Source organism: Oryzias latipes, chromosome 3, assembly GCF_053564925.1.
Source record: "Oryzias latipes strain Hd-rR chromosome 3, Olatipes_Hd-rR_3.1".
NCBI classification, from domain to species: Eukaryota; Metazoa; Chordata; class Actinopteri; order Beloniformes; family Adrianichthyidae; genus Oryzias; species Oryzias latipes.
Window position 1 is genome coordinate 12,989,749 of NC_136239.1, and position 17,003 is coordinate 13,006,751.

At 38.1% G+C, this 17,003-nt stretch overlaps 1 protein-coding gene across 2 annotated transcripts; it reads right to left on the reverse strand.

Annotated features, from left to right (window-relative positions):
- Positions 1 to 1,974: 1,974 nt before the first annotated feature.
- On the reverse strand, positions 1,975 to 16,765 carry LOC105356446 (uncharacterized). 2 transcript variants are annotated; one of them, XM_020711961.3, is made up of 4 exons: positions 16,385 to 16,765; positions 10,263 to 11,072; positions 5,930 to 6,100; positions 1,975 to 4,009 (listed from the first exon to the last, which is right to left on the reverse strand). In XM_020711961.3, the coding sequence occupies exons 1-4, from the start codon at positions 16,677 to 16,679 to the stop codon at positions 3,894 to 3,896; spliced, it is 1,392 nt and encodes a 463-aa protein (XP_020567620.2). In that variant the 5' UTR covers positions 16,680 to 16,765; the 3' UTR covers positions 1,975 to 3,893. The 2 variants fall into 2 exon arrangements, with proteins under 2 accessions (XP_020567620.2, XP_020567617.1); XM_020711958.3 differs by having other exon boundaries at positions 16,324 to 16,631.
- Between the last annotated feature and the right edge of the window lie 238 nt (positions 16,766 to 17,003).

Sequence of the window (17,003 nt, forward strand, 5' to 3'; positions counted from 1 at the left end):
ACTTTTTCATTGTCGTGCGCGAAGCTGACCAACCAATCACAGTGGGGTATATGACTCTTGGGGGCGTGACAATGACAGGGTTTGAAAGCAGGATACCTGACCGCCCCATCCCTCCCCGGACCACATTAAGGAGTTCCTTACTTTCCTTTAGAACTTATTTATTTGCTCGTAATTTTCCAAATACATGCAGTCCGTGCTGAACTTTTCTCTGGGCCGCACAGAACCGGACAAAGGTTTAGGTTTTGGTTACGGTTACGGCGGCACATCAAACGGTTATGCACGGCAGCACACCGCTCCCGCGGGAGTCGGGTCAGCTGAGGAGAATAAATGTCCCACACCTACATGCGTGACAGCTAACGGGGCTTGAACTTTAAACACGCTCGAGTACAAACAACATTAGTTTTAGACACACTGAAAATACGTGGGGAAAATACAACGATAGACGTGTTTGAGATGAACCAGCACCTCGCCTGGATCGTTGGGGACACCAGGCAGGGGGGCTGTGAGATGAAAGCGAATCTGCAGCAAGACTGGAGGAGAACAGGAAAATGGAGTTGTCCTTAACATTCAATTTAGTTTTAATATTCTTCTCCCCCTTAGTATGATCTGTGTTATTATATATTTTATGATTATTTTAATGTCTTGTAATGTATGTAGCCTTTTTTAATGAATTGGTATTTTAAATTATTTTAATTAATCACTCCACTACAAAAACCATCAGGACACATGTCCCATAATGCATTGTTTTGTAGTCTGTAGGGCAGCTTTCAGTCAGTTCAGTTTCCAGCTGTGTCCGGGTAGGTTTGCCCCTTGCTCCCACCCCTTTCTCGCGATATTTTTGTGATGATTGACAGTTGATGTTGGAGCAAAAACAAAAATATATGTCACACACCAGGTGATCTGCGCAGCGTTGAGTTCACCTGGGTGATCTCAAACACACTTGTTGTGCATCTTGGCTGCACCTATTTGGTGTCACAAAGATACATTTCCATCCGTTTTCTTTACTTATTTGTACTGTCATGACAGCGATGGTGATGTCAGTTTACCTTCTTGTTGCATCTTCAAAAGTGCAGAATAAAATGTGACACTGAATTTGAAACAGCACATTGTAATTTCTGCATCTATTATTAAAGCATTTATTAGTAATACAGTGGAAATTAGTAGATTTGGTTAGAATGTTGATTTACGGTATGCGCCCCTAAATTTTCTGGTTGTGCCCCTAAAATTTTCAGTTAGGGGCCACTGTGCTCCTAGTGAAAAAAGTTAGTCTGGAGCCCTGCCTTCCATAGGGGTGAATGTGACAAAGGCATTAGCCATGGAAGCAGGTGTGGTCCAAATGCTTAGTTTTGGTTCAAAAAAGAAATAAACCATATAAATATGTCTGCTTGGATGCCATCGACAACTTCTTCAAAATGTAGAATTTATTAAAAATCCTAGGCACTCTGTTTAAAGAAGTGCTGACTGTTAAAAGTGTTGCAGAGGCTCATCACAGGCAGAGACGTGTGTGTTTTTACACAGGGATTGCTTGTAGGTTAGACTGCTTTCCAGCAATTAGCTTGAAGAAAATGAGTGAAATCAGAGCCAGTAAAAGCTGGACAAGGCTTCAGTTGGGATAACAATCGTTTAATTTCATTTCAATTAATTTGCCTCTGCTCAAAGTGTGAATTAACCTGCCAACATTCCCCAAGGAAATATTACATTTCTCACCAAAAGGGCTTGGCATTAGTTAATAGATTTGAGCACTCCAGAAAATCACTGAAAAACTTGTTATGACTAATTAAATCAATTTAGTGTGATCAAATTAAGGACATAAATTCTCTAGGATTCTAAAATGCATTCCTGACAGTAAATGTGTGGTTCTTCCTACATTTATGTGTTTGAGAAATGAAAACCTATACTGCTAGGGGATCTGAAATGAACATTTAAGAGTTTTTACAGATTTGCAACATACACACACACACACAAACACACACAAACATTTTCCAGGGTTTTATTAAGGCATCATCAGATTTGTTTTATCTTACAAGCAAAGGTGTTGAAGTCTCCAATTATCAATGTGTTCTATTATTGCAGCAGTAATTGCAGTCATTCTTTAGGGCGGTGATGCACATCACTGATTGATGTCAGAAATTAGAGCACAGAAAGAAGCGGCGCTGAAACGCCCGCTGCATTGAACTGCGCCACAAAAAAAAAAAAAAAACATTTCTGACTTGCTGTTAGGCAGCACAGAGGCACATACAGTATCAATTATGATCACAGCCCCTATTGATGGACTATAGGCTTCACTCTGGTAATGATTGAGAAGACAGAGCAAACTAACAGATCTTTTTAAATATACAATTAAAAATAAAGGCATATTTAAAGACCAACTCGGATGAAAATGAGACAAAAATCTTGGTGTTTTTAACATGATCTTGAAGCATTTTTCTCATAATGGAGGACATTTATTCAGAAAATAAAACTGAATTTCAGTGTATTTCTTTATTCAAACCGTTGTGAATCAGCAGCAGACGAAAAAATGCAGTTTGAAAAAGATTGTAGTCGTTAATTACAAGCTACAATCTCCCTATTCCACTGCACTATGATGCATCCACTTGTACACGAATAGATCCATTAACATCTGTGTTGTACTCATCTGAGCTGGCTGCTGGCTCAAAGCTGTACAGCTGAGTAGCTCCAATATTGTCTTTGCACAAACTATTTCCTGGAAAATGACATTTGATTTTGGCTAAAAACTGCATAATCATCATAAAAAGACCACTGAGAACGCTTTGAAATTAGATCAAATAACGATCAGAGTGGTTCTTTAATGTGAAACCGGAAGGCAAGAAAAAATGAGGACACTTAGATCTTAAAAAGCATGAGGTGCATAGGTCAAAGATTTAAGCCCTGCTAATACATCATAGAGCAAAAGTTTCTCTCCCAGGATTTGTAGAGGTTAAGGCTAATTTAACAAACCAAAAGAAAAAGAATGACCCTGACTTTTTGCAGGGAAAAATTTCATGCTATTTTAAGGTGCACATGTGGCTACGACCACTTCAAATCCATGCTTGGACAGGTGGAGGTCAGAAGACCTGAGCAATCCATTCTGATTATTGTAGGCTAAGTAATGCTAAGGCACAAGTCCTTGGTAGAATACTAATACTGGGCTCTATGAATGACAAAAAAGGCGTTCCGAGTGTGTGCGGGGAGGTGGTAGTCCTCTGTTTTGACGGCTCAATTCGCGGCTCTGGATGTGACTGCCAGTTCTGGAACATCTCAAAGCGTGATTTAAATTTGACTTGTTATTGCCTGCCTCATGCTGTAACAGCAGGTGATTGCTGATATGGATGATGTTATTGTTCCCCGTGCCTTCTGAATTTTCTGGAATGCCTCAGTGGACCAGCTGTGTCATCTGTTCTCACGCAGCGGGACACTGGCATTTCTCCTATAATTCATGTGTGTCCATCAGCAAAAGCCGCTTTTCATTTGATTTGCTTTGCCTATCTATTAGTGTTTCTACTTCTACCCTCAAAAGGAGCGTCACATTTAAGAAAAAATATGTATGCATGTATAAAAAATCTGAATATAATTTCCTTCATCTGAAAACAAAAAAAAAGTAATTTGATTCCCTTTGGCGAAATAAATAAGCCAAACAATTACGTTGCCTGTTCCTCAGATATCCATAAGCAGTCCATTTCTTTATCACACTAAATCTCACAAATTCATTGCATAATCTGTGTGTATGTGAAGCATCTTTGTGATCATTAACAGCAGACCCCGGTCCCCTTTCCCAAACGTTCCTGTGAAGACAGTCCTATTTACAAAACTCCACGTTCCGTCCGATTGTGGTTACCAATGGTGCCCTTTCTTCCAAAAAAAAAAAAAGTTTATAACTTTGATCTTGAGGCTTTTTAGCGGCGTGATGGGATGTTGGTCATTTGGATTTCGTCCCCTTGAAGTCCTGAGTTGTAATAGGCGGGACCACCACGGCGCAGGTCCAAAGGGTCCCCATTGTCTAATCTAAGAACTGGGAAGAAGAAAACAAATGCGAAAAGTCACTGCCACTGTTCAGCTGTTAAAGAAATGTGAAAATGTCAAGATATACATTTATATATATATGTAAATGAGAAACCATTAAAATGTTTTTTGTTGTTTTTTGCTCCCGTCAGCCCTTTATGCTGCACTTGGGAAGTTTTGAATGTTAAGTTAATCAGAAAAGGGTGCAAAGCTATAAATAAAATAAAGAAGAACTTATTATAAAAATAATCTGTTTTTACAGGATGATCATTTTAAGTATGATGATGATTTAAGTTCTGATTCCAAATGGAACACAAGAGAAAAAAAGTTAACGTCAAAGTCTGCTCTAGTACGACGAAGTATTAGGGCCACCAAAAAAAAAAAAAAAAATTAGAGCCACCAAAAAAAAAAAGTAAAATTACGAGATTTTATCTCGTAAATCACATAGTAAACCGAACAAATTAAGTGTTTTCTAAAAAGAAGATGTGTTTTTTTTGTATTTCCTATAAAGTCTGCAACAATATTTTGAAATCAACTGGAGAAAAAGTTGACTTTATGATTTTAATTCAGTAAAAATTTCAGTCAAATGTCTGTATGTTTCCACAAGGGGTAAATGTTGTTTTTTTTCACTTTATAAATTCTTTATATGTTCAAGGGTCTTGTATTCATTTGCTACTAAATACCGTATTTTCTGCACTACAAGGTTAGTGGCACACTGTCGATGAATGGTCTGTTTTTTAATTTATATCATATATATTTTGGTTAAAAAACTTAAAACAAAACGCCCCTCTCACCTTTCTGCAGGTGGTTTCTTACCCAAGCTCAGGTCCTCTACATATGTCTATATAGATATATATACAGACATACAAAAATATAAGGCACATTCGAAGTGTCAAAGATAAGTCCATTCGTCATTCAGACTTTATTAACAGCGTTCACAGTAATTCTGGAGCTTCTTTGCGACATGCTACACGTTAGCAATGTAAGAAGCACTTTCACCATTAGCATATTTACAATATCTGTTAACTCCCAGCCTTGTTATCAATGTGTTGAAGAAAACAGACTGATACTGCTAAAACAAACATTACTGTGACTAACTAACTCATAACCTTGTTAATAACGTGAAAGAAAAAAAACAATCTGAGACCACAAAAACTCTCAACCTTGTTTGCAGTAAAATGAGTCCTGATTCTAAGGCGCACTCTCATTTTTTGAAAAGAATTCAGACTTGTAAGTGTGCTTTATAGTGTGTAAAAAAAAACAGTTAATGTTTTTGTATCTACTGTTCCACGTCATTACCAGCAGAACCAAGATAAACAGTAACAATTCAAAGTGATGAACTGTTCACCTTGCAAACCTAACGAACTTCTGACAAAATATTTTTTTCTTTCTGTTTACAACTCTCCATATTTGGATGTGTTTGTTTATGTGGTAGATAAAAAAAGATGAAGATTTAGTTTGTGCAGATGCTTTGAATTTGACTGTAAATTAACAAAAGGTTAAGTACATGATACTACAAGAGAACTCTGAACAATAAAACATAATTTTCCTGAATGTTCAGGACAAAAATGGGATAATTTGAGCGATCATATTTTATGATCCGATCAAGTGTAGCTTGATTGCCTAATTATAAGAAGGTTAGCTTATGAAACAGGGATGAGTTATTGAACTGTAGCCAGCAGCAAGGTACAATAAAGACTTGAGGCCACAAAATCTACCAACAGATCTAAAGATCGCTGATTAACAGGCCCTTGTCTGTTTTGTCTCATATGTTGCAGTGAAGTTGTGATTAAAAATAGATGAGTGTCTGTATAAAGCAATAACCGGGCTATTAAAAAAAAGAGTTACTTTCCATCAGAGATCTTTGTCAGACCACATAAAACCAAACAAAACAGCACCTTTGCAGTTTGTCGGAGACATCAGCACCTACCTGGTTCTGAGGGGAACTCTTCAACCAGCTTCCTGTGGGAGAAAGCTTTTTGTTGTCGCTTCTTCATGATGCTGTACGCAACGAATCCCACAACAGCCACAGCTGCCACCGTCCCCAGCACAGCAAGCCACGCCACACTCCTCCTACTCCTATAGGGGTCTAATTCCAAACCTTCAGTAGAGAAATGAGATAGGGTGGGTTAGAGATAATTTGTCAACAGCAAATTTACTTTTATCTGTCATCTTTTAGGGCTAAATGTCGCAGAGTTTTTGAGCGAAAATGTGAGCAAACCCATAGATACACATCTTAATTAGTCAGAATTGTAGAATTTACTCTGTAATAATTAATGCAATTAACATGCCAGAGGCGCGATAATTTCTTGAATACATTTAAATATTTTAAGGTGGCATGCTGTGTTCATCATCTAAATAACGGAAACCATGACTGAATACTAATTAAGCAGCATAGCTGATTCAACGTCTCTGCGGATCAATTGGATGTAGTAATTCTACACATGTAACTGCTGCAGAGCTAATTACATAAAATCAAGAAAAGTATAAGAAGTGTCTAATTGAGTTTTAATAACAAACAGAGTTTATGGTTTTGAGTTTCTCAAGTTCCCTGGTGTTTTATTTCCCTTTTGAAGACAAGTGGATGATAAATGTGTAGGAAAGTCACAGGGTTGTCCTCCTTAAAGACACAGAAATGCAACATTTTTTCAATTGAACATGCACATAAATAATTCAGTTCTTTATAAATGGCTCAATTTATCCACTTGGTTGGATCAATTTGGCCGTGACCTAAGGGGAAAGTGGGCCTACAGATACTCTGCATTTTACTTTTGCGATCACATTATATGATAAAGAATGAGTGGAATAATCTCATTGCATATTGCTTTTTTTTATTTATTTTTTTTATAGTTTGAATGACATTTATGAGATCCCACTAGTTATCCCAGTTTTTATTTACTTTTACAATGACTCATAGGACATAAGTATATTACATACAATATTTCTTAATTTCTGCTCAAGAGTCCGTAAAAATGTAAAGATATATATATTTTTATTGATATTTAAAAAGTTGGCTAAAAAAAACATAAAACCAGATAAAAATCAGCAGAAATGAAGGATCTTTTAGTCCTGGTCTGTAAATTATGAGGTAATGGCACAGCCAAAAAAATTTTAATGTCAATTAAAACCTGAATAGTAATTGTTTGAGCGTTTCTTGTAGCATTCTGAGACACATTAACGTGGTCAACTACAAGACAGAGATTATTGCAATTTTGTTTCTTGGTCTGGATTTAAAAGTGATATCCCACACCTTCCGGTCACATAGCCCAAATGTTCTACATCGCTGCGCTGGCCTAAACGCCTAATGGCATTTCGATTATTAATATTTTTTAAATAAAAAAAAACAAACATAGGTTGTCATGTTATATTCCACAGAATATCACATAGCAAAACAGTAGAACAGAAGAGTGATTTTATGTTTTTCATTGATCTGTGTAGTTAATTTGGATGAAGCAGAAAAGGAGAGTAGAGAATTTACGAAGGAGGAAAAAAGACACGAGGAGGAAATGAATTAGACTTCAGACTTTGTTTCTCTGAAACAAACTTTTGCGTCATCATCTGGACAAAAACAAGTCATGAAAGGTGAACTTTCTCTCTGAACTGATGTTTTATTGAACCTATTGTGGCAATCATTATATACATAGCAGTCAGTCTCGGCTCTGTAGCCATTACGATGACAACGCGCCGCACGACGTATCAAATAGTCCACTTTTCGTGAAAAAGCAATTTAAACCGAAAAAATAGCAAGAGTCAAGTATTAAAATTGTATTGGATGTTTATTCATTTTGTAATTGACCATGGTATAAGTGGGATAATGACCTTCAAGGTGTGCGTTGTCAGAAAATAACGGACGAGGGGAAAGCAACTGTCCTCTGCTTCGCGCCAGTCAGTTCAGACTTTAGTGTCATCTGTTTATTTCTGACAATAGACACTTCATCAGACATTATCCTTTACTTAAAATAAAGTCAAGTTTTGCTACAACAAATTTTTTAAACTTACTGTGTTTTTTTCACACTAGTAGGTGAACTTAAAAGCCTTTTCAATGAAACGTCAGTGTGCCTTTGAATCTGGAGCGCCTCTTATACGGATTCATCCTGGTTACTGAGTTGCAAACCAGGTTGGGTATTCTGCAAATTTCTTATATGCTTAATAGTGTCGAACTGTGTTTTTTTTTATGTTAAGCTAACAAGGTTGGGAGTTACAGGTATAGTAAATACGCTGACATGGCTTACATGTAGCGTGTTATAAACAAGAGTTAGAGTTACTGTGAACCCAGTTACTGAATTCTGACTGAGAGACAAATTTATCTCTGACTGTTTTGTCTCACTTAATATGCCTTGTAGTTTGGTGCACCTTATATATGGCAAAAGTTCAAAAACAGACAATTTATTGATGCTGTGCCTTCTAATACGGAAAATACGGTAGTTTTCATTGAAACTATATCCACCTGAACATATTACCTAAGCATTCTAAGGAGAATTAATGCAACTTCATGTAAAGATGAAGGTTTTGAGGGGCTGAAATCTCTTGGCTCAGTCAGCTATAAGATTTCATATGTTTTATGTTTTGACGTTAATGGAAATGAAATGTAATCTTTGAACATTTTCAGCATCTTTATCAACAACTTTAGATGCTATTTAATAATGTGATCATATTTTTTAGTATATAAGCACTAATGCAAGATATGAACACGTTTTGGAAGAGAATCATAACATTCAGCTTCTGACTGAATTTGTAAAATCAAAAAAATATATATTATCAAACTAGGTATTGCTAGCACAACAGCTAATATTATCCTTACATTTGTAGTAAGTTAGCATAGTACCAAGATAAAATTAGTTTAACACTTTATTAACCTCACTAAGATAGAGTGAGGTTGTGTGGACTTTTAGAGTTGATATTTCGGTGATATTTAACAAATTTAGGTTTCATCAACATCTGATAGCTAAAACGATTAGCTAAAATGCAATGAAAGTAGCAGTACTGTTAAAAACTGAACAAAGAAACTAGTTTGGCCTAATTCTCTGAGTGCAGTCAAGCGCCTAAGTTGAGAGAACATTTGTATTAATTTGGTCATACAAAATGAAGTAGGATTGTGAGCTGATATGTATTGGCTTGTTTGTCTGCACACAGCAGTGTCTCTGTGCTGAACACACTGGCCCTGTCACAGCAAAACTCCATTTCCTTGTAGGCTGCGCACAGTTTCACAGCCGTTTTCCTGCTGCTTATTGCCATCATCTATTAGCGTTATGTCCTGCTGTCAAATCTGTCCATGTGATGTGAGTTTTAGTTTAATACTGAGCGTGTGCCAGCCCTCTGTAGGCTATTTTGCTGTGACTGAGCTTTCCCAAATTCATTCTGCAAAAGGAAGACACTTTTCTCTGAGCTAGATGGAAAATATTGAATTGCAGATTGATTTGAACAAGTGTCTGTGGCAAACAGCTTTTTTCACTCCAATCTCCTATCTTTCAGGTCGACACCAGAAACGAGTCTCACGCCCCTTCGGAAGCAGTGCGGGCCTCTGTCTCTTGTCATCTGTTTCGGGTCTTTTTCACTGCTAAAACAGGGTTTTCTTTGTGTAGCTGAAAGGGTTGATGTAATACATCCCTTCACTCACAGTGGCCACAACGGCAGAACCTGAAACCTAATCTAACCTTTACATTGGAAAGAGTGGACATTTGTCCGGGACCAGTGGGAAAATGGGCGCCACTAAATGTGGTACAGGGAAAGGACAGAATAAAGGAAGAGAGATAGAGCTGGTCATGAGTGGGGACGTTATTCTTGATTTATGATTTAAGGCCGTGTCACACACCCAATACCTACATTTTGGGCATATTGCTCGAATCAAAATTGGTCATACGTGAATATATGTGGGAAAAGTGAGGAAAGTGGTGGTCTTTACATGAAATTTTCACAGATGGATTACAAATGTACCACGTTAAAACCACGAAAGAATACGAATAAACCACGCAAAGAACACGAAAATCAAGGTATAACATTAACCGTGTGTGATTATTATTATTATATCTAAGAATAGATGCAATTCATTAGTTCAATCAATTACGTAATTTGAATGTGACATGTGCACTGTATACGCGATCTAAAAGTTATACATCCGTGGTACATGCATGAAAAGTGGCTGTGTGACACGGCTTTTAAACCGTCCCTTATTTTTTACTGGAATTCTCTTAAATTTAGGAACGTCCTCAAACTGACCATACGTAAATGGGGTCAAAACTGTGTATGAAAAGTTGCAGAAGTACCTCTTCCTGAGCCCCCCGCAAATGTCCTGTTGGTCTTCTCCACTGTGTTGGGAGCAGCCGTTGATGAACTCTCTGTGCTCCTCTCGGGGTTCTCAAATAGCTGCACCGTTGTAAAAGGCGAAGCAGTGGAAATTCTGTCCGTCTCCTGTGCTGCTGTGGTCACTGCAGTTTTGCTGTTTGTTCCAGTGCTGTTTTGTGGGTTTGGTGCAGTTGTGGATTGGACTGTGGTATTGCTACCAGTGCTGTTTCTTAGCCCTTTGTTCACGTCTGGGGCAGTTGTGTTGTTCTCCGGAGCAGAAGTTGTTGACTGTATCTTAGTGCTGTTTGAGAAATCTCCAGCTCGGGTTGCGTTCTCCGGATTTGCTGTTGCATTAAGTACATCTGTAGGCTGAGTGCTGTTGGTTTGGCTTGAGTTAGAGATGTTGGCATCGGAAAATTCTGGTTCCACACTTGTATCATTATCAAATTCTAGTTGTAGGCTAACTGTTTTGTTACTTTGCTCATTTGGTAATTCTGTGTCATTCCTGATCTGTCTTGCCAGATTTTCCTCCTCTTCATTACTCACGGCCAAAGAGCCAGATGGTACCCCACTACTAAAATCGTTGTTTAAATCTGGTATCTCAGTCCCCTGATCATAGTCATTCTCTTTTGTAACAAGAGGATTCAGTTTTTGATCACGGAGCCAGCTTGGGTCAATCGTGCGTCCAGGAGAGTCCGTCGAGTCTTGAAACAGTGCCGGGTGAAACGCTTGGGCAAACAGAAGTAGACCCGCCACGATTTTTAAAGATTGCATTTTGTCTTTGTCTCGATCTGAAGCAGAAGGAAAAAAGAGAAAATACTGACTTTCATCATAGCAGAACAATCTCTTTTACTGTAGTGCAACTTGTTTGTGTTCATATCTGTGCAAAAACCACAAAAAATAAATGTACAATGTACAACCAAAACGAACATGAGAGCAATGGTAAAAACTTCATTACTGGATATATAGAGTGTCTTCTATAAAATAGCAACCAATAAGGCTATACACTACACACTTTCTACACTTTTCTCAGACAGACATGAACCTTTTAACACCTTTCTCTCTTGTTTATACTTTATAGAACAATAAAACAAAGTACTGATCGCGATCAAAGATTTTTGTACATTAAGTGAACTGAATTTACTTTTTTACATGTGATACAACACGGAGGATATTGAGTGACAAGGTCAACAGCCAATCAGGACACAGAACAGTACACTGTAAAATAAAAAAGCGTAAAAAATTCCATTAAAAGAAATCTCCCAAACAGCGCGACTGCGAAAGGGGAACTGTGTTATGGCGAGGGACCACCGTATTTTAACACCACTCAAACTCTGATACTGTTGGTAAAATGCTTGGGGGTTTGAATACCACACATGACAGATATTGTCTCTTACAGGCCATGTCACACAACCACTACACATATTTTGCGCATATTGCACGGATGATAATTGGTCATGTGCGAATATACGTGTAAAAAAAATAAGAAAAGTTGTGGTCTTTATGGGAAAACATGCAAATCAACGTCGAACATAAATGGTTATTGCGCTGTTTATATGCAATTCCATAGTCATTTGTGGGTCACTTACATAACTTGAATGTGATATTGTAACAGTTTTCAGTTTCTTTGCCTTTGTGTTTGGTTCCTTGTTTTTCTGTATAGGTTTGAGTTACTTCGTGTTTTATTTTGTAGTATTTCCTGTTTTGTTGTTATTTCGAGTTTTACCTTTCCCCATCAGTCCAGAGTGTTTCCACCTGTGTCTTGTTGCCTTGTATGTATTTAAGTCTTGTCTTTCCCTTCCTCCTGTGCTGGTCCATATTATGTCATTCCCCGAGTTCCTGTGTGGTCCTTGTTTCGAGTTTCGAGTTTTGCCTGCCTGTGGTTTTGTTTTGTAGTTTTTGGTTTATTTATTAAAGCTCCATCTTTCCTGGAACTCCTAGCTCCCCTCCTCTCTGCGCCTGGGTACTTCCCTTCTCCCCCGTAACAGATATGGGCGCCGTATGCGTGATATAAAACGTATACATCGTGGTACATGTGTGAAAAATGCACTAGACATAAATGGTATACAAATTTGCAAATGCATCTCGTAAAAATCACACAATTTTGTAAGATTTACATAATAATTGCGTATAAACCTCGCAAAATATGCATAACCTCAGAGCTCTACACCGAACAAAAACTTTGAACAGATTAAAACCGAATTCACGTAAAGACTTGTCGGCCAAAACCCTCAAAGAACATCTGCGCACATTGACAAATGACAAATGCAAGAAGCACAGATGAATTACGCACATCACACATGTATGATGAAAGACTAAAATTTCATACATGAAAAATGTGTCAAATGTACATAGTGGCTGTGTGACACAGATTATAGGAAAAAACTCTGCAATTCCAAAGAAAACCTGCTTTGGATTGTGATAACATTTCTCATAAAGATGTTTTTTGTAGCCTCTACGCCACTTGTTTGGAGAAGAGCAAACATCAACTTTTAACAATTAATAAAAGAAAATATACATAAATAAAATTAAACACACTTTTTGCATTTTTAGGGAATTGACTGTTTGCCCTCTGATAAGATTTAGCATCACCTTATGATACACCTTGTTTTTTCCTTTTTTATTTTTATGCTACAGCTTAGCTGTAAGAGAGAAACCTTAAATTAATTTCTCTTTTTGGATGTCAGATCAATAAATGCATCATACCTCATAAGGAGGTTTTTTCGTTTATTTAAAGTCGCTCCCGCTTGGTAACAGAGTTTAATAAAGTTTCGACACAAACCTCCTAAGAAACATGCGGTTAACTGACTGAGGGCAGTAACACAAATGTTCTCTGAGCAACATGTTCTCTCTTTGGCGTGGCTCCAGGAGATAAATGTCCTCAATTCTCTGTAGGCTACCCTTGTGCTTGCTGTGAGTCACTGTGGTGAGTGAGGCGGCTTTAGGTGGCTTTGTTCCTTGTTAAAGTGATTGTGAAAGGCCTCCTTTAATGTCTTTGCCTGCAGAAACTGAGGTCTAAACATGCAAACGTAAATATGTCTTTAATTTCATAACAAGTATTTAGAAACTCTAAATTGTCTCTATTAAGCAATACCACATTTTTCAAAGAATATGTTTTTTGCATTGTTTTGCTGGGGTTGTAACTTTTACTCAGATGCGACTAATATGTGATTTAGAAAAATAAAAAAATAGCCATAACCGTTAGAGGGCACTGTAGGTGTGTTTACAAGTATTTGCTACTGACCACAATGCAAAAGAAGAAGTGTCGCTCAGTCTTACATCCGAATTGTTCCAAAGTGACACAGATGATAAAGAATTCAACGGACTTAGCGATTTGAAGTGATATGAAGAGTCTAGTTGACTTTTTAACATATTCTTTATGCTATGTTGCAGTAATACATTAGATTCCTCCATTGTTTCATAAAGCTAAATAAGCATCAATATGTTACAGAAGTGTACAGATATACAATCTATTTTGTGTTCTATTTTATTATTATGATTTTCCTTTTAAGATCAAATGTCTGCTCTTTGTCTGGTATTTTCTCTTTAACCCTTGTGCTATCTGAGATGACCCCACCCTTACTTTGACGTGTTATTCCTACCATGACAAAAGTGGATGAAGGTGGAAAGACAGTGGACACCAGTAAAGATCACAAATCATTAAAGAAAAATTGTTCAGAGCACTGTCTAGTGGGTCTAGATGACCCAACTCCCAACGTTAAAGTGCCTAGGATAGCACAAGGGTTTCAGTGCGACTATAGGATTTTTTTCTATTTATTATATTTTGTTTTTTGTTGTTATTTTTTGGGTGTTGTGACTTATACTACCTATCAATTTATAGTTTGAAATGTTTTTGTTTTTTTTAATTTAAAAAAATTCTCTCTTCAAGTAGTTCCTGGTTTGTGGGTAGGTGCTAGTCTCAATTAAGCTAAAAAACAAATGATGTGTTTGTCAAAACGGTATGAAACTTTCATCTGGCCCGTATGTTTCCACAAGCGTGTTTTTTTTTTTGTAACTCTGTGTCTTTCCTTTTTTTTAATTTTTTTTCATTCTTTGAAAAATAAATTGAAAAGCTTTCGGTTGTCACCGGCTCCTGCCTGCTGTGTGAACACTGGATCAAACTGTTCAAATGTGCTCATCATTTAGAGAAATGGTTCAGGCCGCCAGGCAAGGGAGTGGGAGTGCATGAAAAAAACAAGTTTTCCCTAGGAATAATTAAAAAAAAAAACGGCTTTAGGTATTCTAAAACCAGGTAAGTTTAGTTTTATCTTGTTGAACAGAAGGAGTTTTGACGCCTAAAAATGGTGAAAGCAGAATTTTTATTTTCTATTTTTTATCTGCCTTGCTTCTCTAAATGCTTTGAAGTGAGCTTTATGAAATGGGTGGTGGTCAAGTTAATTTAGTGTTTTTTGAACTTTGAATTGAAAATTAATAAATACTTGTTGAAATAAATGAAAAATCGATCAAACTGCAGTAGCAGTCTTTTTTCTCTCTTTTTCTCTAAAGCACACTGTGTCCTGCGCCCTGATTGACTGTTGTCAGTCAATCTCTGTGCCGTATCTCCTGCGGTTTCCCGCCCGATTGGGAGGTTTTGATTTTTGATTTGCGGACAAGAACTCCTTTGTGCGGGGTTGGGGTCAGTTTTTTTTTTTTTTTTTTTTTTTTTTTTTTTTTGTAGTTAGATAAACTTTTTGGGTTGGTATTTTGTGGGGCCTGGCAGTTTTTAGATTTCTTTTTGACTTGAAAACCATCTGGCAACACTGGTCTGCTGTTCAGGATGCGTTCAGCTTGCCAACATTACAAAAATCTTTGATTGGCAGCTGATCCTTATTTTCAGTCTTCAATAATGGGCTTATTTATCTATAAAGGTTTGAAATTTGAGAGTTTAAACAAGACAGAAAATTGTGGAAATGTTCATGTCTGTCTGAGAAAAATGTATAAAGTAGTGAGAGGTTTTACAGACATCTGTAATTCTACATCACAGGTTATTTACGGAACACATCCTCAGCACTAAACAAGGGAATTAGACACTCTTAAAGGAGTACAGGAAGCCCACTTTGTTTTACCCACTTTCACAAATCCCTCTCCAACTTTTTCCTCCTGTCCAATCATTGTCACTTTCTGGGTTTTTTAAAATCAACCCTGATCTTTTGACAGTGAAACTCCACATTTTTAGCTGGTATTATTGACTGTATACTGTCATGATGTGAAAATCCAAACGATTCCACTGTAGAACAAGTCTAACTTGTTCTAAAGCTTAGTAATTGTTTTCGTTTCAGTATGAATCGACACATCATAAGGGTTGAAATATGCCTGCTTAATAACCAAAGCGAAAGCACTGGCTATAAATCTTTCTCTGGAATGTTTCAGATCACCCGTCAGAGGGAAAATCTCACTGCTATTGTGAGATTCGGTCGCCTACATTTGGTATGTGGGTTGTTTAATCCCAACCAGTGTCACTATACGTGTCCATCATATTATTTTTAAATCACCCTATAGTGCTGCTTTGAGAATTTTTGAGCGCCTGCGTCCTGGAAAGGAGGCGATGAGAGGCAGCAGCTTGAAAAGCCGGAGAGATGTGTTTACTTTTTACCCGTCACGCTCAGAGAGGCCTTCTCTTGAAGGGCTCCCACTCTGCCGCTCTGTCAAGAGTCTGTACAGCTATCACCTCAACAGCTCTGCCAACCTTGACTGTACACGGATCAGGTCTCACACAAACAAAAGGGCCCACGAAGACCCAAAGAAATGCTGGTAAAGCCTTTGACACACACGCGGGTTAATTGACATTCATGCCTTTCGAAGCATCACTCACTTGCTATTTTCTCCCCTGCTTCTTTGGTTGTTTTAACACATACATGACATAAAACCCCAACCTCAACAGAGCCTATGAGTCCCATCATCTGAGTTTTGACGAAATGTGGGCCTAGTGTTTCAAATGTCCCACTTTTGTCAATTATTGACCGTCAAATCTACCTTTAAAACTGCTCCTCCATTTTTTTTTGTTTCACACGTCAAATAAATCCCTCCAGAGTGAATCCTTACCTTATTCTTCGGCTGTATCGGATGAGAACAGGTGCACGGGCAACCAAATCTTTTCGCTCACCTGCCACTTTGTAAGAGTGAATCACCAGCCGTCCTGGAGAGAGAGGCAGGGAGGAGGGCCCAACAGCGTGGCATTCAGAGAACAACCTGCTCAACCTGCTCCTGCACCTGCCAGCGATAGCAACACGCCCTGCGTCGCCCTCAGCTGCGGGCTGTAAATAGGCCGCACAGGGCAGAGATGGAAGACAATCATTTGACTCAAGACCGGCCTCTGATTCCTTTGGCTCTCTAAACAGTTTCCAAATATCACTTTTGTGTAGCCAGGTTTGATGTGTGAATACCCCCCCCCCCCTCATGTGGGCGGAGTCTTCTGCCACAAGTTCTCTGAGCCTCTTCACACAGAGGGGGACTGGAGATGGCAGCTGTCGTCATGGCAACAGAGAGGAGGCTGGCAAGCTCGGGTTTCATCCACGCCTTTGTCTGTGGTCTAAATCAGGCTCCAACATGTGACGTGCGACTTTGCGAGCTCACAGGTGCGTCAAATGAGCCAGGAATTTTTTTTTTTTTTGTCTCATTCCTCAATCAAGTGAGTCATGCAGCCTAGGACTGCTTTTCAAAACATAAGAGGACGGATGAATAGGCCGGTGAGCTTTGGTGAGTTAAGAACAGGGAGCGGCTGC

Coding starts and splice junctions, on each gene's coding strand:
- LOC105356446 (XM_020711961.3), bottom strand. CDS start 16,679: ATGAGGGGGGGGGGGGTATTCACACATCAAACCTGGCTACACAAAAGT. Junction 11,073..16,384: donor TCACTCTTACAAAGTGGCAG/GTGAGCGAAAAG, acceptor CTTCTGCTTCAG/ATCGAGACAAAGACAAAATG. Junction 4,010..5,929: donor AGAGTTCCCCTCAGAACCAG/GTAGGTGCTGAT, acceptor TCTTCTTCCCAG/TTCTTAGATTAGACAATGGG.